Genomic DNA, 23,783 nt, shown 5'->3' with positions numbered 1-23,783 from the left:
CAACATAGAATTAGATGATGTATGGATGTATTAAAACCAAAGCAGCTCTATGTACATATTTCGAAAGCTCATGAAAAAGTATTGTAACAGGTATTACTTAAGTCGTAGAAAAATTCAACACCATACTACTGAAAAGGGACAAGATGCACAAAACTGAGCACCTCGACTGCTATTTTGGACCCTAGCTGCAGGAAACGTATGCATATCACCAGAAACTTTATGGAGAAGTTACTAAAACCTCAAGTAATCCACCATAATGCTGGGAACATATTATACCAAGATTGGCATCTAAAAATCTGAATAAATTGTAATAAGTGGCTGTTCTCACAATTTACCAACGTACCGTTGGGGGGCAAGGGGAAGTGACTTGCCATGTTTTTGCACAAGGGTCTAAAACCTCTTCACTGAGAGTATGCACATTCTGAAATAAGATGGATCATTTTTGAGTGCCTTAACATCAGGCAAGAGGGGTGGCACCCTTCTTTCTACTAAAATAACAGCAGCAAGCTTGCTTGCTTCAAAATTACACACTTTCCAGTACAGTATTGATACCTATTATTTAATCATGATTTTAACATGCTTGCTAAAAACAATCCTTTTTACACAAAGCTCCCTTAATAACCTTCTATTCCTGTTCCACCTTTCCACACTGATATAACTGTGTACCTTTGCAGAACATTTATATATATGTCTATCAATTATCTACCTATACCCTGAAAAGATGATGGTAAACTGCAAAAGGGAATTTCAGCCTGCACATCACTGGTTCCCCTTTAGATGAGCTTGGAGCCCACCTTCAAGAGGAACTAAAAACTTCCCAACGAACTTTCTTCCAACAAAAAATCCCAACCAACTTTCTTCCAACAAAAAGCAAGCAAACACAAAGTTCCTCTAGTAGCTGGATGTTTATGATTACCTAATACAGTATTATTAAAAATGGGTACTCAAGACAAATCTGTTTTTGACATTTATTATAAAAAAAACTAATACTAGTTGACATAGTTGTTGAACTATGATTCTAAATCAAAAACTTCCTCTCATAAAATTTCTTGTAATTACAAGGATAATGTGCCACAAAGGTATCTCTAGTTTTCACACAATAAATGATGGAACAAAAGCATCTCGAATTTTCACATCAATATATGATGAAATGAACTGAAAACAGTTTATTCAGTAATTACACAAGCATCATACTGTATAAAGAAAATCCTATGCACTTGCAGCTATATTTTTGGTTTTCAGAAGACTGGATTATGAGATTAGTAGGGTCTGCCACCAGGAGGACCTGTAATAGAAATGAATACAGTATAAATGTATAAGTAACTGTTGCATTAAAGTACTAATATTTACAACAATGGTATACTCTTTAACTCTGCCTGAAGCAAATTTCTCCAGCCTGAAGAAAACTATTTGTTGCTACCTGAATAATATAAAAAAGAAATACAAATATTAGTGGCAGGTGGAGGCACCCATCATCCATTCACTCAAAGTAGGGATGCCGTATGGTCTCTACACTGACTGACAAGCCAAATGGTTTCCAGTACTCAGGAAACCAATTACTATGCTGGGTGGTAACCATCTAACTGGGGTTTCTGGCCGGGTTAAGTGTCCCCCAGACTCCCCTGTCTAAAATCACTTAATCATGGCAAATGTTTCGGACAGCCTCAGAGGGACCAGTACCTGCCCAAGGCCCCAACTAAATAGGCAGATTTGCATGGCCATGTGGAATGTGAAAGGTGTGAATGAGGACAGTGAGGGTGGAAGTGGTGAATGTGTTCAAGAGTGTGAGATATGCCGTGATGGTACTGTATGAAACAAAGACGAAAAGGTGTGAAGTGGAGGAGTGGGAGGGTGTAAAGTGTGTATGGTTGGGCATGAATGGGCAAGAAAAATTCAAGGAAGGAGTTGCTTTGTTGATGAATGAAGTGTGGCAGAGTGGAATGAGAGATTACAAATGTGTCCCTTTGAGATGTATGTATGTCAAGTTCAAGTATGAGAACGTGAAAGTGGCAGTGAATGTAGCATATACACTGTGTGATGACAGGAGTGAGAGAAAGAAAGACAGGTTTTAGGATGAGCTGGATGACATGGTAGGAGATGTCCCCAGGAGCTATAAGGTGATCGTAATGGGCCAAATGAATGGAAGAGTAGGCACTGGTCCTGAGGATGACATAATGGGTTGTAATGGAGTGCCAGGAGAAAATGATAATGGGAGGCAACTGAAGGTTATGTATCAGGAAAGGAGGTTGTGCATTTGTAACCTGTATTTCAAACACGAAGATGCACAAATATGCATGTAATAGATGGAACGGGGATCGTGTTGAAAGAAGCCTGATTGATTATGTGCTCACTGAAAGGTCGATGCTGGGAATGGTTGCTGGTACGAGGGCCGTGAGAGGACAATGTGGAGATCTCTCAGATCATATGACTGTGGTATGCAAGCTCAATCTGAGAGGAGTGAGGTGGACCAGGAGAGAGGAGGAGGAGTCAGGGACCCATGTGGGAGAGAAGTTAGAATCAGTGAATTGGAATTGGATGACATGGCGGGATGAAATGGTTGAGATAGCAGTGGAGGAAAATATGAAGATGTGGCTAGAGTGGTTACAGGATAGGGGTTCAACTGAAATAAGAACTGAGTATACTGAGAGCAAGAAGCACTTAAAAAGACTAGTGAAGAGGAAAAAGGAGGTACGTGATGATCTAGGAAAAAAAAATAATGCAAATTATTCTGGAAATAGGAAGTTATTCTGGAAAGAGGTGTGGAAATGAAGAAGTGGCAGTGGAAAGATATGTGAAAGTATGAAAGATGTAAGTAGTAGATTATTAACCCACGGGGATGAAGTAAATACCAGATGGAAAGAATATTTTGAAAGCCTAATGAATGGGAATAGAGAGGAGCCACTGTAAACATGACTGGTTTGGAGGGTGAGCAGGAAGGAATGCAGTGATAGGAAACATGACACTAATGCACGCGCAAAGCATGAGGAAACAAGTGAGAAGCATGAGAAAACGAGTGTGAAGCACGAGAAAACGAGTGTGGAGCACGAGAAAACGAGTGTGGAGCACGAGAAAGCGAGCGCACAGCACGACAGTCCTCTGCAGAAGCAAGTGTGAGGGGCCCGAAGGGCCCACGAGCACTTGTGTCCACTAAAGCACTGCCATTCTCATAATCTCTTCAGGCATACTCCATTCACCAACTACTCCATCCACCTTCACATTCCCTACTTTTCCGTTCATATCTCCAATCAAAAATAGTCTCTCATTCCTTTCAAACTTTTCCATGCACGCTTCCACATTTGTCCAGAACTCTTCCCTCACGCTGCTTGCAAGATCTTGCATTGGCGCATAGACCCACACAGTCGCCCACATTTGCAGTCAAACTTTCAATCTTACCAATGCAATCCTTGAGCCAACTGATTCATACTCTCTTGTATTCTCTTTCCATCTGTTACTCACAATACATGCTCCTCCTTTTGCCCTCTCATTTGCAGCTACTCCTGCACATATACCTATTCCATACTCCCATTCTCTTACACTCTCACCTCCCCATTTAGTTTCAGTTGATCCACATACATACACTTTCACACCCTCAAGCACCTGGACAATCCCTCTTTCTTTCACCTCATCATTTGCACCCCTTACATTCCATGTAGCTATCCGTACCATGTCCTTTGTTTGGTCATTAGTCGTCACCTTTTGGTCAGTCCTGGTCTGAGGCTCCTTGTTCGTATTTTTAGTTAGTTGTTTTCCGGGGAGGGGCACTAACCCTCCGCCAACCTACTTGCCATCACGTAGGGAACACATGTTGGTTGGTTATCAGGTTACAACCCAGCATTGTAAATGCTTTCTTGGTTTACAGGAGATCATTTGGCTTGCCACTCAATGCAGAGCTACCCTAAAAATGGAGTACTACTACACTAAGTGGGTGGATGATGGGCACCCCCACCTACCACCAAGGTCAAAATGCTTGAATTAAACTTTGAGCAGGTAAATTGTTCAAAAACAGAAAACAAGACATGCACAAAAATATTAACCCTTTGAGATTCCGAAGACTTGATTTCAGGTCATCGTAAATCCAACCGTTGAGATTCTGATGACTTGAATTCGAGTCATATGAAACAACATTTGTTTTTTTGCATGTTTTCCATATCCTATCTGGGCTTGTTCTACATACACTATCCTGTTTATCCTTTTCCAATTATTTGGTTTTACAATGACAAGTACATCAGACAGATATGCATAATAAATTCACTTTTACTATGAATAATATCAGTATTACCAGCACCGATATTTGCCTGTGTGACAATGAGAGCTTTCGCTTTTCTCTGTGAACACTAATGTAAATTGCCATAACCTATATATCAATGGAAAGGTAATTTACTGTAGATTGACATAGTGCAATCAAATTTTATGTAACTCAAATACTTTTTTTTTTTACAAACATTTTTCTACGGAAAGGTGTGTGATTTTTCCTTTTCGGCTAACTTCTACTTGTCCTATTGGCCTTTAAGCTACCGTATTTACCTTTTTCAACCATACTACGATAAAGAGCAACTATTCACCTTTAAAATGGTACCACATTCATTAGTCTGCCATAAAAAGTTAGTATACAGTGGCCGATTAAGTACAAATAACACTGCACGACAGTGCCCTCGATATGCGCCAGGCTGAATCTGGCAGAGACACAATCAGAGGAGGGCCGAAAATCTCAATGGGTTAAGTATAACTGACCTCCTCTCATCATGGAACTGCCAGGGGGTCCCATGGGGCCACCACGACCCATGTGTGGTGGCATGCCACCCATCATCTGGGGAGGCATGTTACCAGGGGGACCACCACGGGGTGGCATGTTCAGCTGTGGTCCAGCACGAGCGGCTGGCTGCATCATCTGTTGTGAAGGTCCTCCTACACCCCTCACTGGTCCCTGTAGCCCAGCACCACCTGGTCCTGGCATACCACGGCCAGCAGGACGACCCATGCCTGGTCCAGGGGCAGCACCAGGCAGATTAACACGTGGACCCTCTTGCTGTAAGAAAAGATACACTTACCATCTGCCATCACCTTCAATACACATAGATATAAATGCAGGCTTGCTTTTTGCATCTGCTAATGATGGAATGCTGTAGTAACACACTGGATTAGTTTTTGTATAGGTGTGACAATCACTGAGCCTGTATAGACTCGGGTGGTGCGATATGTGTGATGCAATAAACCTGCTCCCCTCATATGTAGCTAGTCCTTGACTTTCAAAATTTTCACCTTTACAGATAGGTGTTCCATGGGTGAAGCTTGTGTGCACTTAACTAACAATAACTATTGTCTTATTGTCCACTGTGAAGAGAATTATGCTGTTTATCTGACAAGGCCGGTGCCCATGTGAGGCTGGCCTAGTTTGTAAGTGTATTGCCTGTAAATCTGAGAAGATACTGTCCATCACTAATAGAACTGTGACACTCTTGAAAATGCTGGGCCAGCAGACTGCCCCACTGTTGTCATGCAGCTATCTCCAAAATTCAATTTTCAAAGTCATGAGTGGATCATGAAGTGGTCTAACAACGACCATGCACAGCAGTCCTCCCCATTTACATGATTTATCCGTTACTTACCATCCCATTTGAGCAGTCTCTATAACTCTGCCCCTTGAACCACCACCATCAGCATCATCATCCAGATCTCTTTATCCCATCTACAGATGAGGTGAAGTTTCAAAAAAAGCTTGCACAAATGAACAGACCACACTCTTATTCACTCACTACTCAAGCCCCAGTAATCCAGACTCCTCTTCACAGATATATACATCTACACTTACATGCTTCAAACCAATTATCACCTTCAGTCAGTCAGCTGACAGATGACTAACATGTCATCAACAAAGAACAGGAGCCCCAAACCCTCGCTATACACTCCTCTATACAAAATTCTTCAAACCAACTCAATCCAGTCAGTTCCCTAGCTTCATTACCCTCCATACTTCACTTTCTCACACATTCATTTACCATATCTATCAACCTTCCTGACCTACCATACCTCTTCCAATCGTCAAATTCACTAAGCTTTACCATTTTCGCCACTTTATTCACACCTATTTTTTGCACATGATAATACCATTTATCCACATTCTGCACTCTCTGACCTGTGTTCCCAAACTATCTCACTCTTCATCTTTTCGTGAACCAAATTACTCCTTATCCAATCCACTATCTGCACTCCACACACATTGCTCAAGCCTTTTTCTGCTACTCTAATTCCTGACTTTTCGTTTTCATGTCACACCACCTCCTCTCATCCATATGTTAACGTAGGGACTAACTCCTTTACATACACCTTTTGCAGCCAACATACTCAGACCTGTTTCTTATCAAAACCTTCATAGCAACAACCATTTCTCTTCCTGTGCTTCAAACAAGCAGAAACTTATGGTACTACCAAGTATATGAAGCTGGGCCTGCTGTCATGATCTCTCTTGGACGACCCAGTAACACTGGTTATTTCTTTTGCTTGGATCAATATCCTTTGCCATATTTTGAAGGTATTTTATGAAAATACAGTACTGGCATACCCTGGTTTAACAATGCAAGTTGGTTAAGCAAAGACCCATTGTTTGGTGGGGTATCGATCTTGGAGTAGATTTAACATGGGTTAAATTTCTGAGCCTTGGGTTTCCCCCCAACCAAGTCCTAAACCTACCCAAATGAGTCCAAAAACAAGTTTCTAGCTAACTCATATCCACAACTAGCTTTAAAACAAGCTAAACTAAGTCTTACAGCAATTTATAACTAGCCTAAACCCAAAAATAAATTGTGAAAATCATCAAAAATAAGTCTGGAAAAAATCAAACTCAGTAAACTGTACCCCAAACTGACAATGTTCACCCCACCTATGACTAGATCACATTAATCTAAGAACAGTTTATAAATCAACCAAAACAAAATTTAAGTCTCAATTATTATCAAAATCAGTTTCAAATTAAAACAACAAAACCCATCATTTACCAGGGTTTGACCATCGCTCGGCTGGGTAGGGTGGTATTTCTACCCCCATTGCTATGCCGGAGTATCATATCTAGAGGTACTGTATCTCAGGGTCTGCCTGTACTGCTACACAGGATTATATTTTCAAGCATATGGCAAAAGGAGGTTAGTTTTGTATATACTGTACTCAATATCATCCTTCCTGTGCAACTGCTTAGCTATGGCTCAAAGCTACTGCAACCTAAAGCTGCAAAGGGAACAACTTGGGAGTGGATGATGCAATACTCAATCTCAAGTGGGACAGTGTTGCAATACAGTATACCCCCGATATAACAAACTAATTGGGGGAAGGGGTGGGTCGTTATATCTGAAAGTTTGCTATATCTGATGGTTGTTATTAACCGAGGGATTACCGACCGAAGGTCGCTACATCTGTGGAGTCGTTCAGTCCTATGTGCGCAACCACAACTTACTCTATGAAGTTTCACATGGAGAATTCAATGGTTTATGTAGTTATACAGTACATGCACAGTAAATACCATCCTGTATGAAGTTGTACATAAAAATACAATGCCTATAATGTAATGTGGTACTCTTACAGATGATGCAATACTCAATCTCAAGTGGGACAGTGTTGTAATACAGTATACCCCCAATATAACAAACTAATTGGGGGGAGGGGTGGGTCGTTATATCTGAAAGATTGCTATATCTGATGGTCGTTATTAACTGAGGGATTACCGACCCAAGGTCGCTACATCTGTGGAGTCGTTCGGTCCTATGTGCGCAACTACAACTTACTCTATGCACATGGAGAATTCAATGGTTTATGTAGTTATACAGTACATGTACAGTAAATACCATCCTGTATGAAGTTGTACATAAAAATACAATGCCTGTAATGTAATGTGGTACTGTTACAGTACACATACCACGTTAGGGTTTTGTGGGTTGAGAACTTCCACCGCATACACAGACCAAAGGTCGCTATATCCGGCAGAAGTTCGTTTGGAAATGATGGGTCGTTATATCCGAAGTTCGCTATAAAAGGGTTTGTTATCTCAAGCGTTGACTGTACTTTTTTCTGACCTCTGGTTAATGGGGGGGGAGGGAAAAAAAAAGAGAGAGAGAGAGAGAGAAATTAACCAATTCTCTGACGATTCATTACCCAACACAGGTCATTAACCAAGAATGCAAAAAACTTGGCTGAAATGTTGTTGTTGCTCAAACCAAGTCCAGTTGATTGAGCAGACCCATCAGCCACAGATAAGCAACCATTCCTATTGGTTGTCACACAGGTTCCCTACATTGTTAATATTGTGTCTGTGTCTTAGTGTAGCGTGTGTTGTGCAGTGCTCCATCATGTGTTATATTGCATCAGTCTAATCTACAAGCTGGGCACGTGTTGGCTATCTGTGATTCCATCCAACCGAAATCAGCTGAGGAAGGCTGGGTGATATCCTCCTCTAAACCTAGCTAGATGAACTCGATCATTTCTATTTACGAACATCTGTAATGGGTGAATGTCCGAAGGGGGGAGGGGGGGGTACTTGTATGATATGATTTAGGTGTTGTATTCCCCTCTACACAAAGTGAGTATGCAGGTGTTTCTTCATTACTAGTGTTGGAATATCTGGAGGCAGGATACTGTTGTAGAGCATTTGACAGTATAATGTTTGTTTGGTGACTGTTTTAGGTGTGTTGTGTCTCTGCCATGTAATGACAGGGACATTGCGTACTGGAACAGGCTGTTTGCTTATACTAAGGTAATTTAGTTTTTATAATCTACCTACCTATAGCCAGATGCCATAATCCCAGAAGGGGTGGCTATTGGTCTTGAGTTAGATGTTTTACAGGAAGGACACTAACCCTCTGCCAACCCACTTGTTGACATGTAGGGAACACATATGGGCTGAATACATGGTTACCAACCAGCACTGTAAATGGCTTCCTGGCTTACAAGAAACCATTAGGCCTGTCACTAAATGTAAATCCACCTAAAAGGGAAAAATGAGTAATAAAGAGTGACAGGAATGATGGGAGATACAGGATGAGAGAAGGGCACTCATAAAAAGAATGATGAAAGGTGAAGGATGAAGTAGGCAGCACCACATCAAGTGAGTGGATGATGATCGCCACCATCTACCACATAGTTCGTATAACAAGTAATCAAAACTACTAGAAGTGAAGTGGATGACCGTGTCAATTGCGTATTTTACCCCCTTGTTACAAGAGATGGTGACCAGAAAAACTCTATGGGGGTAAGTCAGTAGAAGGAGAGACTTGGGTCTCTGAGAGGAACGGAGCTAGAGAGGCTGTTGATTCAAGTGAGAAGTGAGCAGAATTTAGACTGACACTAAGAACACAGACATTGGTAAAATATAAGGATGAACCTGCACACAGAAAACAGCATTCAATTTGGGGAATAGGAAATGAAACTACCCTTAAAGGCTTCAGTTATCCATCTAACAGTACCCTGCACTATACAGTATAGAGAAGCTTCACCCTGGAAGATATATTATCAGTTTCCAAATAAAAACCCATGCTGAATGAGCACAAGTTATCCTACCTCAGCAGGTGGTGGTCCCTCAAGGGTCATGCTGACAATGGTCTCACCACGCAGGAGTAACAGACCCATGGTACGCTTCTCTTGCTTCTCCTCTTTGCTCCTCTTACCTCTGATGCATCGGAACTCTTCACAGTCAGCCAGGATCACATTCATGTGCTTGTCAAATGCTGTAATATGCATAAACTTTTATCCACTGTTTTTTAAGGCCACACAGCAGAATCTGTAAATGATTCTGGGAAGTAAGAAGTGGAAACATGGTCAATTCTCAGACTATCTGAAGTTCAAAGAAAGTGCATTCTTACAAAAGCTATGTAGGACCACATTGAAATCCTTAATATCAATCATGCAAACTAAACTATGTTAAATCATGGATACACTACAGTTACCTTACAACAGTAAAGGCTAGATTTTGCAGACTAATAACAGAAAAACTTTGCACATTACTGCCAACGTTCCTTGCTTGCAAAAAATAACCCCCTAACCTCCCCCCCCAAAAAGTACTTCCCATTAATACACGGGGTCTCAATGGTACATGTACAGTACAGGCATACTGCAATATTCGGCAGTTTTGTGTATCGGTGGAAGTGTTTGGACAGTGAGTTGCCAGATATCGAAGCAATTTTTCCCATAAGATACTGAAGAAAAGCCAGAGGTGCGTTCCAGGCTCAAACCCCAACTTTCATATAGTGTACTCTACCTTAGTCAACCAACTGAGACTGACACAGAAACACCATTGGTAAGAATGATATTATCCTCATAAACAATACTACTGGCGATGCAGGAAGGTTAGGTGATAGGAGGAGCAGTGCTGAGATGTGCTCAGGGCAACAGACACAGTGAGAGTGGACGAGCACAGGCCAGGCAGTGTGCTAAGTAGGGGTGGGGGATGGTGGGGGGATGGGGAGAGAGACACCTGGCAGCAGTGAGCGTGACAGGGGATGGAGGAGGGACAGGGGGAGGAGCGAGGGGATGGAGGGCGAGGGAGGACAGGGGGAGGAGCGAGGGGATGGAGGGCGAGGGAGGACAGGGGGAGGAGCGAGGGGATGGAGGGCGAGGGAGGACAGGGAGAGCTGCGTGCACCACCACATCCCCGAGTGGACGAGCGCGTTTCAAACCTAGGACAGTGACGGAGTAATCAGACTAGTGAATCGACGGCTGTTCAGATTATGAAAATGTTCCCCAATTTCTTTTGTTTGGTGTAGCGAATGTTTGGTTACTGGGTCGCTGGATATCGGGGTATGCCTGTACAGACAGTAGTTTCTCAACTTCTGCATGATTAAATTTGGGCAACATTATTTTCGACGGCACATCAAATTTCTACCAAGTTGCAGTTTTCAACCACAAAACCGTGATTTTCAAGGGGTCAAGGCTGGAGTTTGGGATTCAAAACATGTGTAGGGACACTTTGGTTCTGTTCACAAACAGTCTGGGTACACAGAAACATATAAACACAGTCACCAATCAAATCATAAACACGGGTTGTCGCAGAGATCTATCTATCTATCTATTGCCAGACGCCATAATCCCGTAAGGGGTGGCCATTTGACTTTGAGTTATTTGTTTTACGGGGAGGGGCACTAACCCTCCACCAACCCACTTGCTGACACGTAGGAAGCACGTATGCTTTGGTTATATGGTTACCACCCAGCACTGTAAATGGTTTCTTGGCTTACAGGAAACCATTTGGCTTGTCAGATCATCTGACAAAAAAGATTTTGGCCATTATTTGTGCTGCAATGGCTCTTTTTGTGACAATTCAGTGGTATATCAAAAAAGTTAGGATCCACTTCATTACATTTAATATATATGGTATTCGGACTTACGTAAAAATTTCACCAATCAAAATTAACAGTTCAGTAAGGACAGAAATATAACATGTGCAGCATCACTAATGGCGTGTATTGCATCAGCTGTTCACACGGAGAAGGAAGTGGTCCAACTTGAGTCAAGGATGCAGGCAGTGACAATCTACTTCTGCCAAAACAAATGAATGGCAGGGTCATATTGTTTCACTTTGTTTTTAAAGGCTCCAACATGCTTGCATGTGTCGGTGCTGCACGATCTCTGGCAGCCTCCCTATTCAGTCCCTTATCCCAGAGATCACACTCTATAACCTCATCCCAAGTCTTTTTTGGTCTGCCTCTTGCAACCCTATCCCCAACATTAGCACTTCCTCACTTTCTGCACCCAATTGTGATCCCCCATCCTCTCCATATGCACAAACCATCTCAATCTACCTCTCTTCATCACAACACCAATACACTCCAGTTCAATCCTTTCTTTTAATTCTTCCATTGTAAACCTAGTCCCCCACCAAGGCCTCGCATTCAGGGACACACTGCACATCCACCTAACCATTGTCATTCCTGTATGTTTGAGCATGCGAATATCCTCCTCCTTTGCTGCACAGACTTCACTACTATACACCAGTACTTTCCTAACATATGCCACACACAAAGGTCAATTAGCACAGAAGGGAAACCCTCTCAAAGTCAGGAGAGGCAACAGCTCCCTGAACTTCTTCAAGACACTCCACACTCTAACCACAGAGCCAGTGCCAGCCCCACCTCCAGCATATAACATGTCTCCCAGAAAAACTCTTCCACTTACTCGAGACTCACCAGCAGGATCAATCTTTTCAAGCCTGACAATGTCTGCATGTTCTCCCTAACACACCTTTCATGCCTTACAGTCTCCGACACATCACACAGAAGAAATCACTATTATCTCACAGTCTACCTCCAATACCACTTTATATCTAATGTACTCACTTATCACAAATACTACACAAGATGAAATTACAGTATTTCCCACGCCCTCATGGCTAACTGCACATGACCACTCTTCCTCATCTTTGACAGCATTGCCACCAACCCTAGATACCATCACTTTTGTTTTATCTGAATTTACTCTCATGCCCTTGTGTTCCATCTCTCCACCTCCTAAATCTTTCCTTCACTTCCCTTTCATTCTTTGCAATCAACACCAAGTCATCAGCATACATCTCTCATGGGAGTCCATATCTGAAGTCAAGAGAAAGCTACAAACACCATGCAAAACTGTATAGGGCTCAGGAGTGATGCATGCCAACATTCACAAAAACTCACTTAAATCTCCATTCACTCTCATCTGGGTGTGAACACCCTCATACATACCCATAACCACACTAACTAGCCACTCCTTGATCTTAAACTTTCTCATCACCCACTTCACCACCCCCCATGGGATTGTCAATGGCTTTCTCCAAATCAACAAAAACAAAGTACAGCTCCCTTTTCTTTCCTGTATACTTTTCCTGAAGCTGGTAGACAATGTATATGGCATCAGTGGTCTCTTTGCCAGCATTAACCTCAACTGCATCTCAATATTCACTCTTTCCCTAATCCTACTTTCTAGGACTCTCTCCATTACTTTGATTATCTGATCCAAAAGTTTTATGCCTCTATAAGTTCCTCTTACCAGGGTATCACCATCCCCCTTGTACACATAAACAACCAGTAAAGTGCACTTTGTGAGCACATGACAGGCAGGCAAGTGCCATGTTATCACAATTTCCCTCTGATATAAAATTATAAGTGGAATCTCCGATATTTAATTGCTAGAGTTGATGCCAAAAATCATGTTACAATGAAAAATCTTTTTTAATTGGTTCATAATTAGGCATTCATCGATTACAGCCAAACACTCCCTTGGAAAACTCAAGATTCCATGGGGTTTCTACACCTTTATGGATGAGTTTTTAGTTGATAACAAAATTTAATGAATGAATGAACCACATGCAGAATTTCAACTCTACTTCACATAGGAGCAAAGCTATTAGCTTCAGCCTAGCATGACAGTCGAGACAGGTAGGGCTGGTATTTCCAAACTTCACTGAGAGTAAACATCGCTTGCTCGCTAACAATCACACACTTCATCTAGGCATCTGGGTCAACACACTCATATAAAATTGTATTTACCAGTAACTAAATCCACTCCTCTATATCCTGAGGCCTTCAGCAATTCGGCAGTCAACCCAGACACACCTGCCACCTTCCCCTACTGCATCCTGACTATTGCTCTGCTCACAGTAGCAGCATTAATCAAAATCCAAAGGCTAAACACTGGATCCACTGACTCCACACCTTCCCTGTTGCAGTCAAACTCCTCAGTCAACAACCTTTATAATGCTCTCATCAGGTGTCCTTAATAAACTCATTGTCCACCACTACTTACCTTCAACATTCTTTACACACTCCTCACCTGTGATATATCTGTTATCCCTCCTCACATGATCTGCCACCTTAAATACTATATTCTTCCATTCAATGCTATTTAGGCTACCCAGTAAAAGTCTCTGAGACTCAGAATTTGCCCTGTATACCTTTTTTCTAGCCCTGCACTTAAGAGCCAAGTACTCCTCTCTCTTACCATCTGTTTTCGATTTCTGGAAAAGCCTTCTTTTCTCCTTAACTGCAGCTTCTACATCTTCATCCTACCACCATGTTACCTAACGTCTTGAAGGGTCCCTTGTCTATGTACACGTGGAATCAGAGTGGAAAACAAATGGGTTGTTGTTACTGCTTAGCCCAAGTTTGTCTGGCCATGCAGATCTGACCACACATAAGCAACTGCTTCTGTGGGGACATCCTACAGATACAGTATGGTATATACACTGTGTAGGGAACCAGCATAAGGGCTGGACCAAGGTCTATCCCCAAAGCAAAGTGCATGGAAATATGAGTAGGTCTGCTTCCAAACAGACATCTCAGCTGCTCCACCCAGGGTGCCCAGGACAATCGCATGTAGGCTTCTCATCAGCAACTGACAACTGTATAATTAACCCGTGGACTGTGCAATTACCTTTTTACATCCCACACCGTGGTGCGTAAAAAATGAAACAAAGTTTTTTTTTTATTATAATTATTATAAACTTGAAGATAAACATCCATGGCATCATCTGGTGAAAAACAATAATCTCTCTCTGTCTTTGCATAGAGCCATGCGTAAGTTGACATAGGGAAGTAGTGAAAAAAATGAATTTAAACAAAAAAAAAATTGTTTACAGATAAACATCCAGGGCATACTCTGGTGAAAAGAAAAAAATCTCCCTCCATCTTCATGCAGCACCATGCGTAAGTTTGCGTGGCGGTGGAGTAGTTAGCTGTGATGTACAGCCAGCACAGCCTGAACTGTGGCTCGCAATGCGACGCTACCCAGCCTGAGCTGTGGCTTGCAATCCACGGGTTAAATGTGTGTGGGACACACATCACTGGTAATCTTTATATTAATATTCCATTTACTGGGTTTTCTCTTTCCTTGCTTTCAGAACCTTGGTTCACCTCATCTATAAATTGGAAAAAGAGACTGGGATAATAATGTACTGTAAACATTTACGTGGTTAGCAAACGGGACATTATATTATAAGTTTGTGTGTGTGTTTGGCCATGTGGAGAGGATGGAGGGTGAAAGACTGACGAAGAGAGTGTATGTGAGTGAGCTGGAGGGGGAAAGAGGGAGGGGAAGGCCGAGGATGAGATGGAGGGATGGGGTGGAGAGGTATATGAGAGAGGGGGGTGTGAGCTGGGAGCAGGGGAGTGAAATGGCGGGGGACAGGGCGACTTGGAGGCGATTTGTTTGTGGCCACCCCAAACGGGATTGAGGTGTCTGGCAATAGATAGATAGATAGATAGTGTGTGTGTGTGTGTGTGTGTGTGTGTGTGTGTGTGTGTGTGTGTGAAAACTAAAGTGAGGCTGACATAAGCATATGACAATTACACAGATTATAAACTATTAGAGTGACAGTTCAACTGCCTTGAGGAAATGAGCAAACTAAAGTTTAGATTCTTCTTTATTAGCTTTTTCTTTTTTTTTATGAAAGGAAGAAGGAACCAAAGGCCGTGAGCCTGCAAAATTGTTCCTTCCAAGAGAAAAACAAAATACAAGAGAGAGCCAAATTCAAGATCCGATCATTTCGAGATGCCTGGACACACTCCGTTTGAAAGACTGGAGATCATAGGAAGCATGAAATACAGACAGAGAGAGACAGTTCCAGAGTTGACCTATTGCATAAATGAAGGACTGGGAGTAACGGTTAACTCTTGCAGAAAAGGGATGAGAGTTTGCTGCTACACGGGTGCTACACGCCCGTAGAGGTGGAGGAATGCATGCAGACAGTTCAGAAGAGCAGTGACCATTAAAGTAGCGACAGAAAAGGGATAAAGATGCAACAGTGCAGTGAAGAGACAGAGGTTGAACGGAGTCAGAACGAGGAGGAGAGTTAATGAGACGAAAAGCCTTTGACTCCACCCTATTGAGAAGAGCTGTATGTGGGGAGCCTCCCCACACATGAAAGTTGTACTCCACACAGGGGCGGATAAAACCCCTGTATAGAGTCAACAGTTATGCAGGGGTAAAGAAGGAACGGAGCCAGCTTAGCACACCTAATCTCTTGGAAGCAGATTTTACAAGAGATATAATATGATATTTCCAAGATAAGTCCCGAGTAAATGAAACCCCAAGCATGTTCAAGGATGATGCAGGCTTGAGCTGAACATTATTAAACATTAGTGGGTACTCCTGTGGAAGATTTTGTCGGGTTGATAGGTGTAAAAACTGAGTCTTTGATGCATTAAAAACAACAAGATTATTTTTACCCTGGTAAGAGATATGTGCCAAGTCTGACATTAGGTGTGCCATTGCCTCATCCCTTGTTTGCTGAAGTAACTGCTGAGATGGACGTTTCGGGAACTGAATGGAAAGGTGAAGGGTGGAGTCATCAGCGTATGAATGGATAGGGTTAGATGTACAGCTTAGAAGGTCATTGATGAATAAATGGATGTGAGTTGGTGATAGGACAGAGCCCTGAGGAACACCACTGTTAACAGATCTAGGAGAAGAAGGATGGCCGTCTACAACAGTGGCAACAGAACAACCAGAAAGGAAGATAGAGATGACGGCACAGATAGTAGGATAGAAACCGTAAGAGGGCAGTTTGGAAATTAAAGATTTATGCCAGACTTGATCGAAAGCCTTTGAGATGTCAAGTGCAACAGCAAAGCTTTCGCCAAAGTCCTGAAAGGAGGATGACCAGGAGTCTGAAAGGTAGGTGAGAAGATCACCAGTGGAGCGTCCCTGATGGAACCCATACTGACGATCAGAAAGAAGGTTGTGATAGGAAAGATGCTTTAAAATTTTTCTATTAAGAATTGACTCGAAAACTTTTGGGACATAGGATGTTAAAGCAATTGGACGATAGTTAGAGGGTTGGGAATGGTCACCCTTCTTTGGGACTGGCTAAATGAGAGCAAACTTCCAGCAAGAAGGAAAGGTACAAGTTGATAGACAAAGGCGAAAGAGTTTGCCTAGGAAGGGTGTAAGCACAGAAGCACAGTTCTTGAGAACAACAGGAGGGACTCCATCAAGCTACCAATTTCTGTTGCAAGATAGTGTGAATAACAAAGCATTTATCCATGATGGATGTCTAACCTGGTTGCATTACTGGGGCTGCACTTCATGGTTACCTTAATATGAATGATACTGAAGATCATGCCCTTCTGATCCCAGCATTCATCACCAACACACTGTAGTCTTGTTTGTAACTTTCCTCTGGTTAATGGCTCCTCATCTCCAGTAAGGCTGACAACAGCTTGATATCTCCAGTAGCAAAGTAATTCAAAATGGATTTATTCCTTACCTTTGAATATGCCAATGAAGGTACGGCTGTCTTGCATGGTCACCTTCATCCTGTAGCCAATGTGGCTCAGCATCTTGTTGTTCTTTGAGAAAGTCTGAAAATATGGTGAAAATGAGTTACTTCTTGACATACTGTAAATACCGTAAATAATATCAGCAGGGTAAGGTACAATCTGAAACGGAGAAAATTATCTTTGTACATAATTTCGTTTTTGTTTCGATTAGTTTTTGAAAGCCCCGACATACTTGAATGTGTAGATTTTGGTCACCTAATGGCTGCTCTCCATGCTGCTTGATCTCTGGCAGCTTCCCTATTCAGCCCCTTATCCCTGAGGCCATACTCAATGATCTCGTCCCAGGTCTTTTTCAGTCAACCTCTCACAACCCTACCCCCTAACATTAACACTTCTCACTTTCTGCACCCAATTACCATCCCCCATCCTCTCCATGTGCCCAAAAAATCTCAATCTACCTCTCCTCATCACAAAAGCAACACACTTCAGTCCCATCCTACCCCTTAACTCTTCCATCATAAAGCTAGCCCCCCAGGCCTCAAAGTCAGGGACACACCGCACATCCACCTAATCACTGTCATTTCTGTATGTTTGGGCCTGCAAATATACTGTACTGTCCAGGTCTCACTACCTTACAGCATTACACTAACACATGCTGCATACAAAGATCCCTTAGCACTGAGGGAGTGCCATCTCAATTTCAGGAGGCAACAGCTCCCTGAATTTCTTCCATCCACTCCTCACTCTAGCCACAGAGCTAGCTTCAGCCCCACCTCAAGCACAAAACATGTCTCCCAAATAGCAAAACACTTCTACACACTCAAGAGACTCACCAGCAAGTTCAATCCTTTCACATCTGACAATTTCCACCTGCTCTCCCCAACAAACCGCACACATGAAATCAGAATTATCTCACAGTTTACCTCTAATACCACTACATCTCTTATGCACCCACCTATCACAAACACTGCACAAGATGTAATTACTTCCCATGCTATCTATCTACTGCCAGACACCTTAATCCCATAAGGGGTGGCCACAAACAAATCACATCCATGTCGCTCTGTCCCCCGCTATTTCACTGCCCTGCTCCCAGCTCACACCCCCCTCTCTCACATACCGTACCTCTGCAATCCATCCCTCCACCTCATCCTTAGCTTCCCCCTCCCTCTCTCCCCCTCCACCTCACTCGCATACACTCTCCTCGTCAGTCTCTCACTCTCCATCCTCTCTACATGGCCAAACCACCTTAACGTGTTTCTCCTAACGCTTCCTATCACATCCACATCCACACCACAACGCTCCTTCACTTCCTCATTTGTCAGTCTGTCTCTCCATGTGAGTCCACATGCTCTTCTCAAATAACTCATTTCCATTACTCTTACTATTGACTTCTGTCCCTCTAACAAGGTCCAAGTTTCACTTCCATACATTAGAGTTGGTATTATAATACTGTCATGTAGTAGCTTTTTCACTTCCATGCTCACTTCCCTGTTTCTTTTCACTGCTTTCAAGGAATGGCAACTTTTCTTCCCTGCTGCACCCTTTCAAGCACTTCACCCTCTAAACTTCCATCCTTACTCATCACACTACACAAGTACTTAAATGCACTCACATTCTCCATTTCCTCCCCATCCAACCTCACTGTAAATTCATTGACTTCACTTCTCTCGAAGATCATAACTTTACTCTTTCCTACATTCACCTTCAGGTTCCGTTTCTTACACACTCTCCCAAACTCAACCACCAAGGCTTCATCTTCACTTAACAACACAGTATCATCTACAAACAACAGTACAGGGAGTTTCCAAATACTGCCATCTCTCAATAGGGCTGCTCCAACATCCACTGCCCTACCTTGTATCTATTTTATAACCCCATTCACATACAGACTGAACAACCATGAGGACTTTACACATCCCTGTTTCAATCTAACCTTCAAATAGAAAAATTCACTCAGTTCACTATCCACATCGAACTGCAGCCTTAGCACCCTCATACATACTCTTCACGGCCTTCAACAACTTCCCATCTACTCCATATATTCTTAATATTTTCCACAATCCTTGTCTATCCACACTGTCATGTGCTGTCTCCAAATCCATGAAGGCTGCATGCAACTTCTTTCCCTTCTCTAGAAACTTTTCCAATAGAGAACTAAGAATGAATATCCGATCTACGCAACCTCTTCCCTTCCTAAACCTCCCTGTTCTTCTCCAACTAATTCCTGTTATTTCCCTACCTCTGTCACTAAGTACCCGTATCCTACCATATACTTTTCCTATTACTCTAAGAAGGCAAATACCCCTATGATTACTACGCACTTCTTTTTCCCCTTTTCCTTTGTACAGTGGAAAAATTATACCTGACTTCCAATCCTCCAGGACTCCACCTTCCTCCCAGGCCAATCTGCACATCTTCCACATCCATTCTACAGTAGAAGTCCTATTTTTTGGCATCTATGGGACCAGGCTAGTGCCGAAAAATCAAAATTGCCGAATTATCAAAAACCCTACCCACTCAATACCTTATATGTTTCGGTGAACACTATCATCACCACTCATATCATTACAAATGTGCTTGGAGAGAGTACTGTATACTGTTTGATACTGTACAATACTGTAATGAATACAGTACTATACATGAATATGAAAAATAAAGAAATTAGTGAACATACTGTATATAAATGTAATGGTACAGTAGGCCCACAAGTTCACATGCACTTACCTAAACTTATACTAGGTTCCTTAATTACGTATGTACAATAGAAGGGGTTGATTGGACTCTGCTACTGCTGGAAGAAGTCCCCAGCAATAGAGGGTCCTCACGGAGAATTTCAAGACTGACGAAAAAAATCGGAAAATCTGACGAACGATCAGAGATTTTCGTAAATGAGACTATTTCTCAAAACTGCCGAAATGTCAGATTTGCCGGGGAATTGGATGCCGAAGAATTGGACTTTTACTGTACTACTAGCTCTCCCCCATGCTTCAGCATTTCACCACACACTCCATCAATTCCTGGGGTTTTCTCCATTTTAACTTTCTTCATTGTTTCCACAACTTCCATCCTACTGATTTCTTCCTCTCTTCTCACATCCCTCCTCCTCCCAGCCATTCCCTTGCCCCATATACTTCCACTACTTTCATTTTCTATGTTCAACAATCATTAAAGTGTTCTCTTCATCTGCTCACTTTTTCTCCCTTCTCCATTAGTAATCTACTATTTTTATCTTTCATTCCCCAACTAACTAATTTGGCACCCTGTCTAACTCTACCTCTTTCCAGAACATTTTCTTACATTCCCTCCACTTTACACTCAAACTCCTTCCAAATTCCTCACCCACTCTCTTCTTACTTCCCACGCCCTTGTGGCAAATTGCACATAGCCATTCTCCCTCTTCTTTGACAGTACTGCCACCAGTCCTAGATAACATCACTTTGGCTTTACCTGCATTTACTCTTAAGCTATTGTGCCCCATACCATCTGTCCACTTTCTAAATCTTTCCTCTACCTCCCTTTCATTCTGTGCAATCAACACCAAATCATCGACATACAACATCTCTCACTGGGGTCCACTTCTAGTCATGTGAGAGGGCTTCATGTACCATGATAAACAACAAGAGACTCAAAACTGGCCCCTGGTGCATACCAACATTCACGGAAAACTCATCACTCAAATCTCCATTCACCCTTACCTGCACATAAAAAGTCTCAAGAGGGCAGCTATGGTAAAATCTACCAGTGAAATACAGATACAGTACTGTATACCCAAGTAATGTACAGTAGAGTGAAATTCATAAGTTCGTCATTTAGGTTAAGCAATAATATTTTAATAAATTTTTCATCTAAGTACACCTGCTGCAAATGCGCTTTTTAGTGGTTAGTAGATAAGGAGTGGGAGTTGAGGGTTGTTCAGCTCTTAGCTTCGTCAGTTATCAAATCTATGTTCAGGCTAGATTAATTAGGTTAGGTTAGGTTTAAGTTAGATGCAATGAAAGATTGAGATAAGAGCTGGGGACTTGACCCCCCATCTTATTTGTACAGGATGAAATCATCTGTGATGTCTGTACAAAAGAAAATGCTTAAAATTGCTTAAATTCAGTAAAGAGCATATTAATTTCAGTATTCATTAATTGGGTGTACTGTATTTCCGGAAATTTACCAAAATTGATCTGGTAAGGTGCTTCTGCTACTTAAAATAAAGCGTATGTTTAAGGTACCTGGTTAGTATTTGATGGTCTGACTAGATTCTAAACTAACTTAACCTAACCTCAAACTGACCAATAATGCATCTACGAATTACCCTACATTAAAGGCATCAAAAGATGCAATGTCTGAAATTAGTTTAGCCTAACTGGGGCACATATACAGAAAAGAAGGTTGTTTAATACAGAATGTGCCAGAGTGGATTGCTAGAGGAAGAAGAGGTAGAGGTAGGCCGAGGGAAACCTGGTTGAGGACAATGAAAAAAGAAGCAGGAGAGGAGTGTTGGTGGGACCTGAAGGAGATGGCAAGAGACAAATATTGGTGGAGAGAGTTCATTGAGGCCCTATGCATCCCGTGGGGTGCCACAGGAAATTGATTGATTGATTGATTGAACTTCTATACCAGATAACATCTAGGCATATCACAACTTTCCAACAAATTACCGGTGCATATTCCATAAAACATTCTACCTTACCATGTGCAAATCTCAGTACATGAGGCATAATGAAACCGAGAGCTCGAAGTGTGTGTCAAGGAAAAAAATCAGGCCTACCCGGTAAGATTAGTACCAGCATAAAAACACTACAAATACTTTGTTTGACAACTAACTTTCCATGACGCCTATTTCACATAGGGAACATAACTTCAATGGCCACTGTGAACATAACCTTGTCTGTTATTTATCGAAAGAAGAAGCATGAAAAGCAAACTGGGATAGATTTGAAAACACCGGCAATTATATATGCTGGTAATATGTTATAACAACAATAACACTTTAAAAATAACAAATCCGAGTTTCTTTAACGATAGACATATCTACTGGCAACCAGACTTACCATGATTGGTGGGAAACCGCTAACGATTAACCCGATATAAAAAGTACACCGCCAACAACGGCCACAGCCTGATGGCTAAAACGTTTGTTTACAACGACGCCGCTTTCTCGTCGAGCATTTGCTAATCGATGGTGATTTTTAAGGTTCAATATGCCTTAGTATTGAATTATAATATTAAATAAATAATGAATATCATATTCTATAACAAAGTCTTACATAAAACAATATCAACGAATTGATATTTTTAAGTATTTAGCAGATGCTAGCCAAGCGCCAAACGGTCCAAACCCTGGAGCTAAGTCTGCAATCTCCGCCGCGAGCGTGTGATTTTGGCCGCTATATTGAAACACCAGCACTCAAATTCAAGCTTCATTTCCACTAAGCAGTGGTAATTAATAAAGGTACACTCGTCGCTTATAATATAAAAACATATATGGATTATGATTTTTTTTTTTCTGCCTAGTTCAACGTATTATATCAAGTACATTTAGCCAATGAGTATAAAACAACGCCATAGGTTGCTGCAGTGCAGAACTTACGCTTTATGGCACTAAGGCAGAGAAAGGTAATGGCAGAAAGGGAAAAGATGGTGTGGTATGAACGCTGAAATGATAGCCTGGTGATGTTGAAGCTGTTTTTCGTCGAAGTAATGTTATTGAAATGGTGTGAGAAGTCCTTAGACTATCCATGTCATGAAACCCAAAGTCCAAAATGATAAAGGCCGGATGAAACATGGAAGTATATACAAGAAAGTGTGAACAGAAGAGAAGACATGGAGAGAAGGACTGGAGATAAATGGGCCTCTTTTAGTGGCCTCATTCATTCAGGGATACTGAGGAAGAATCTTCCCGCCCCACCCCAGGGGGCAGTTGAACTTGTGAATGTAACGCCATCTCTCTTCGATGAATTTCTGTGCCCATTTTTGCATCCGTAAGCTGCAAAGTGGACCATGGCACTATGTTCTCCGGAATCATCAGCTGCTTTCAAAAGCTCACAGAGCAGCTCAGTACAAAAATGCGGACATCAGGCTACACCAGCGCCGCGGCCACATAAATTACGCGGTGTACACGTAAGAAAGCCTCTTCATACTACAGAGCTCAGTGGTAGCGGCCAAGGTAGAGTTTTGCAATAGAATCACATTATCAACCATTTTCTTCAAAGAGAATATCAATGACAGAAAATGGAAGTTTAAAAGGCAATCTAGAGCATTTTCAGTCAGCTTTCTAAATACTCATTTTTACACAGTATTTGTGGTTTATATTGAAATATGTAACAATGGGAACCTTTCGCATTCATTCTTTACGAAACGGGTGCAGCCTTTCCATATTCACTTTTGAATTTAGTCTTTCACAGTTCATCATCATCATCATCGTCTGGACGTCCTTTCCCACCCTTGGGCAGGGTGAGGAGCAGTGTCGGGTACTGAGTACAAAAAGTGGTATGGCGAACACTGGACACTCTCCAGTCACACTCGTTGTCCTGCTAACAGCCACCCGGGACCCTGGAAAAG

General features: G+C 42.0%; 1 protein-coding gene across 1 annotated transcript; it reads right to left on the bottom strand.

Annotated features, from left to right (window-relative positions):
- Nucleotides 1–950: 950 nt before the first annotated feature.
- On the bottom strand, nucleotides 951–22,363 carry SmB (small ribonucleoprotein particle protein SmB). The gene is made up of 5 exons (XM_080286314.1): nucleotides 22,274–22,363; nucleotides 17,216–17,309; nucleotides 9,541–9,707; nucleotides 4,732–5,026; nucleotides 951–1,285 (listed from the first exon to the last, which is right to left on the bottom strand). The coding sequence occupies exons 1-5, from the start codon at nucleotides 22,274–22,276 to the stop codon at nucleotides 1,260–1,262; spliced, it is 585 nt and encodes a 194-aa protein (XP_080142440.1). The 5' UTR covers nucleotides 22,277–22,363; the 3' UTR covers nucleotides 951–1,259.
- Between the last annotated feature and the right edge of the window lie 1,420 nt (nucleotides 22,364–23,783).

Source organism: Coenobita brevimanus, chromosome 111, assembly GCF_032717465.1.
Source record: "Coenobita brevimanus isolate Jiangsu-jjx chromosome 111, ASM3271746v2, whole genome shotgun sequence".
Taxonomy (NCBI): Eukaryota; Metazoa; Arthropoda; class Malacostraca; order Decapoda; family Coenobitidae; genus Coenobita; species Coenobita brevimanus.
Note: the sequence above shows the minus strand (reverse complement) of the source record. Positions and strands in the feature narration are given on the sequence as shown.

Bases quoted from the DNA above. Each gene is read 5' to 3' on its own strand.
- SmB (XM_080286314.1), bottom strand. The intron at 9,708-17,215 runs GTAAGGAATAAA...TGCATATTACAG, and splicing joins CTTCATTGGCATATTCAAAG to CATTTGACAAGCACATGAAT. The intron at 1,286-4,731 runs GTCAGTTATACT...TTTCTATTACAG, and splicing joins CAGTTCCATGATGAGAGGAG to GTCCTCCTGGTGGCAGACCC.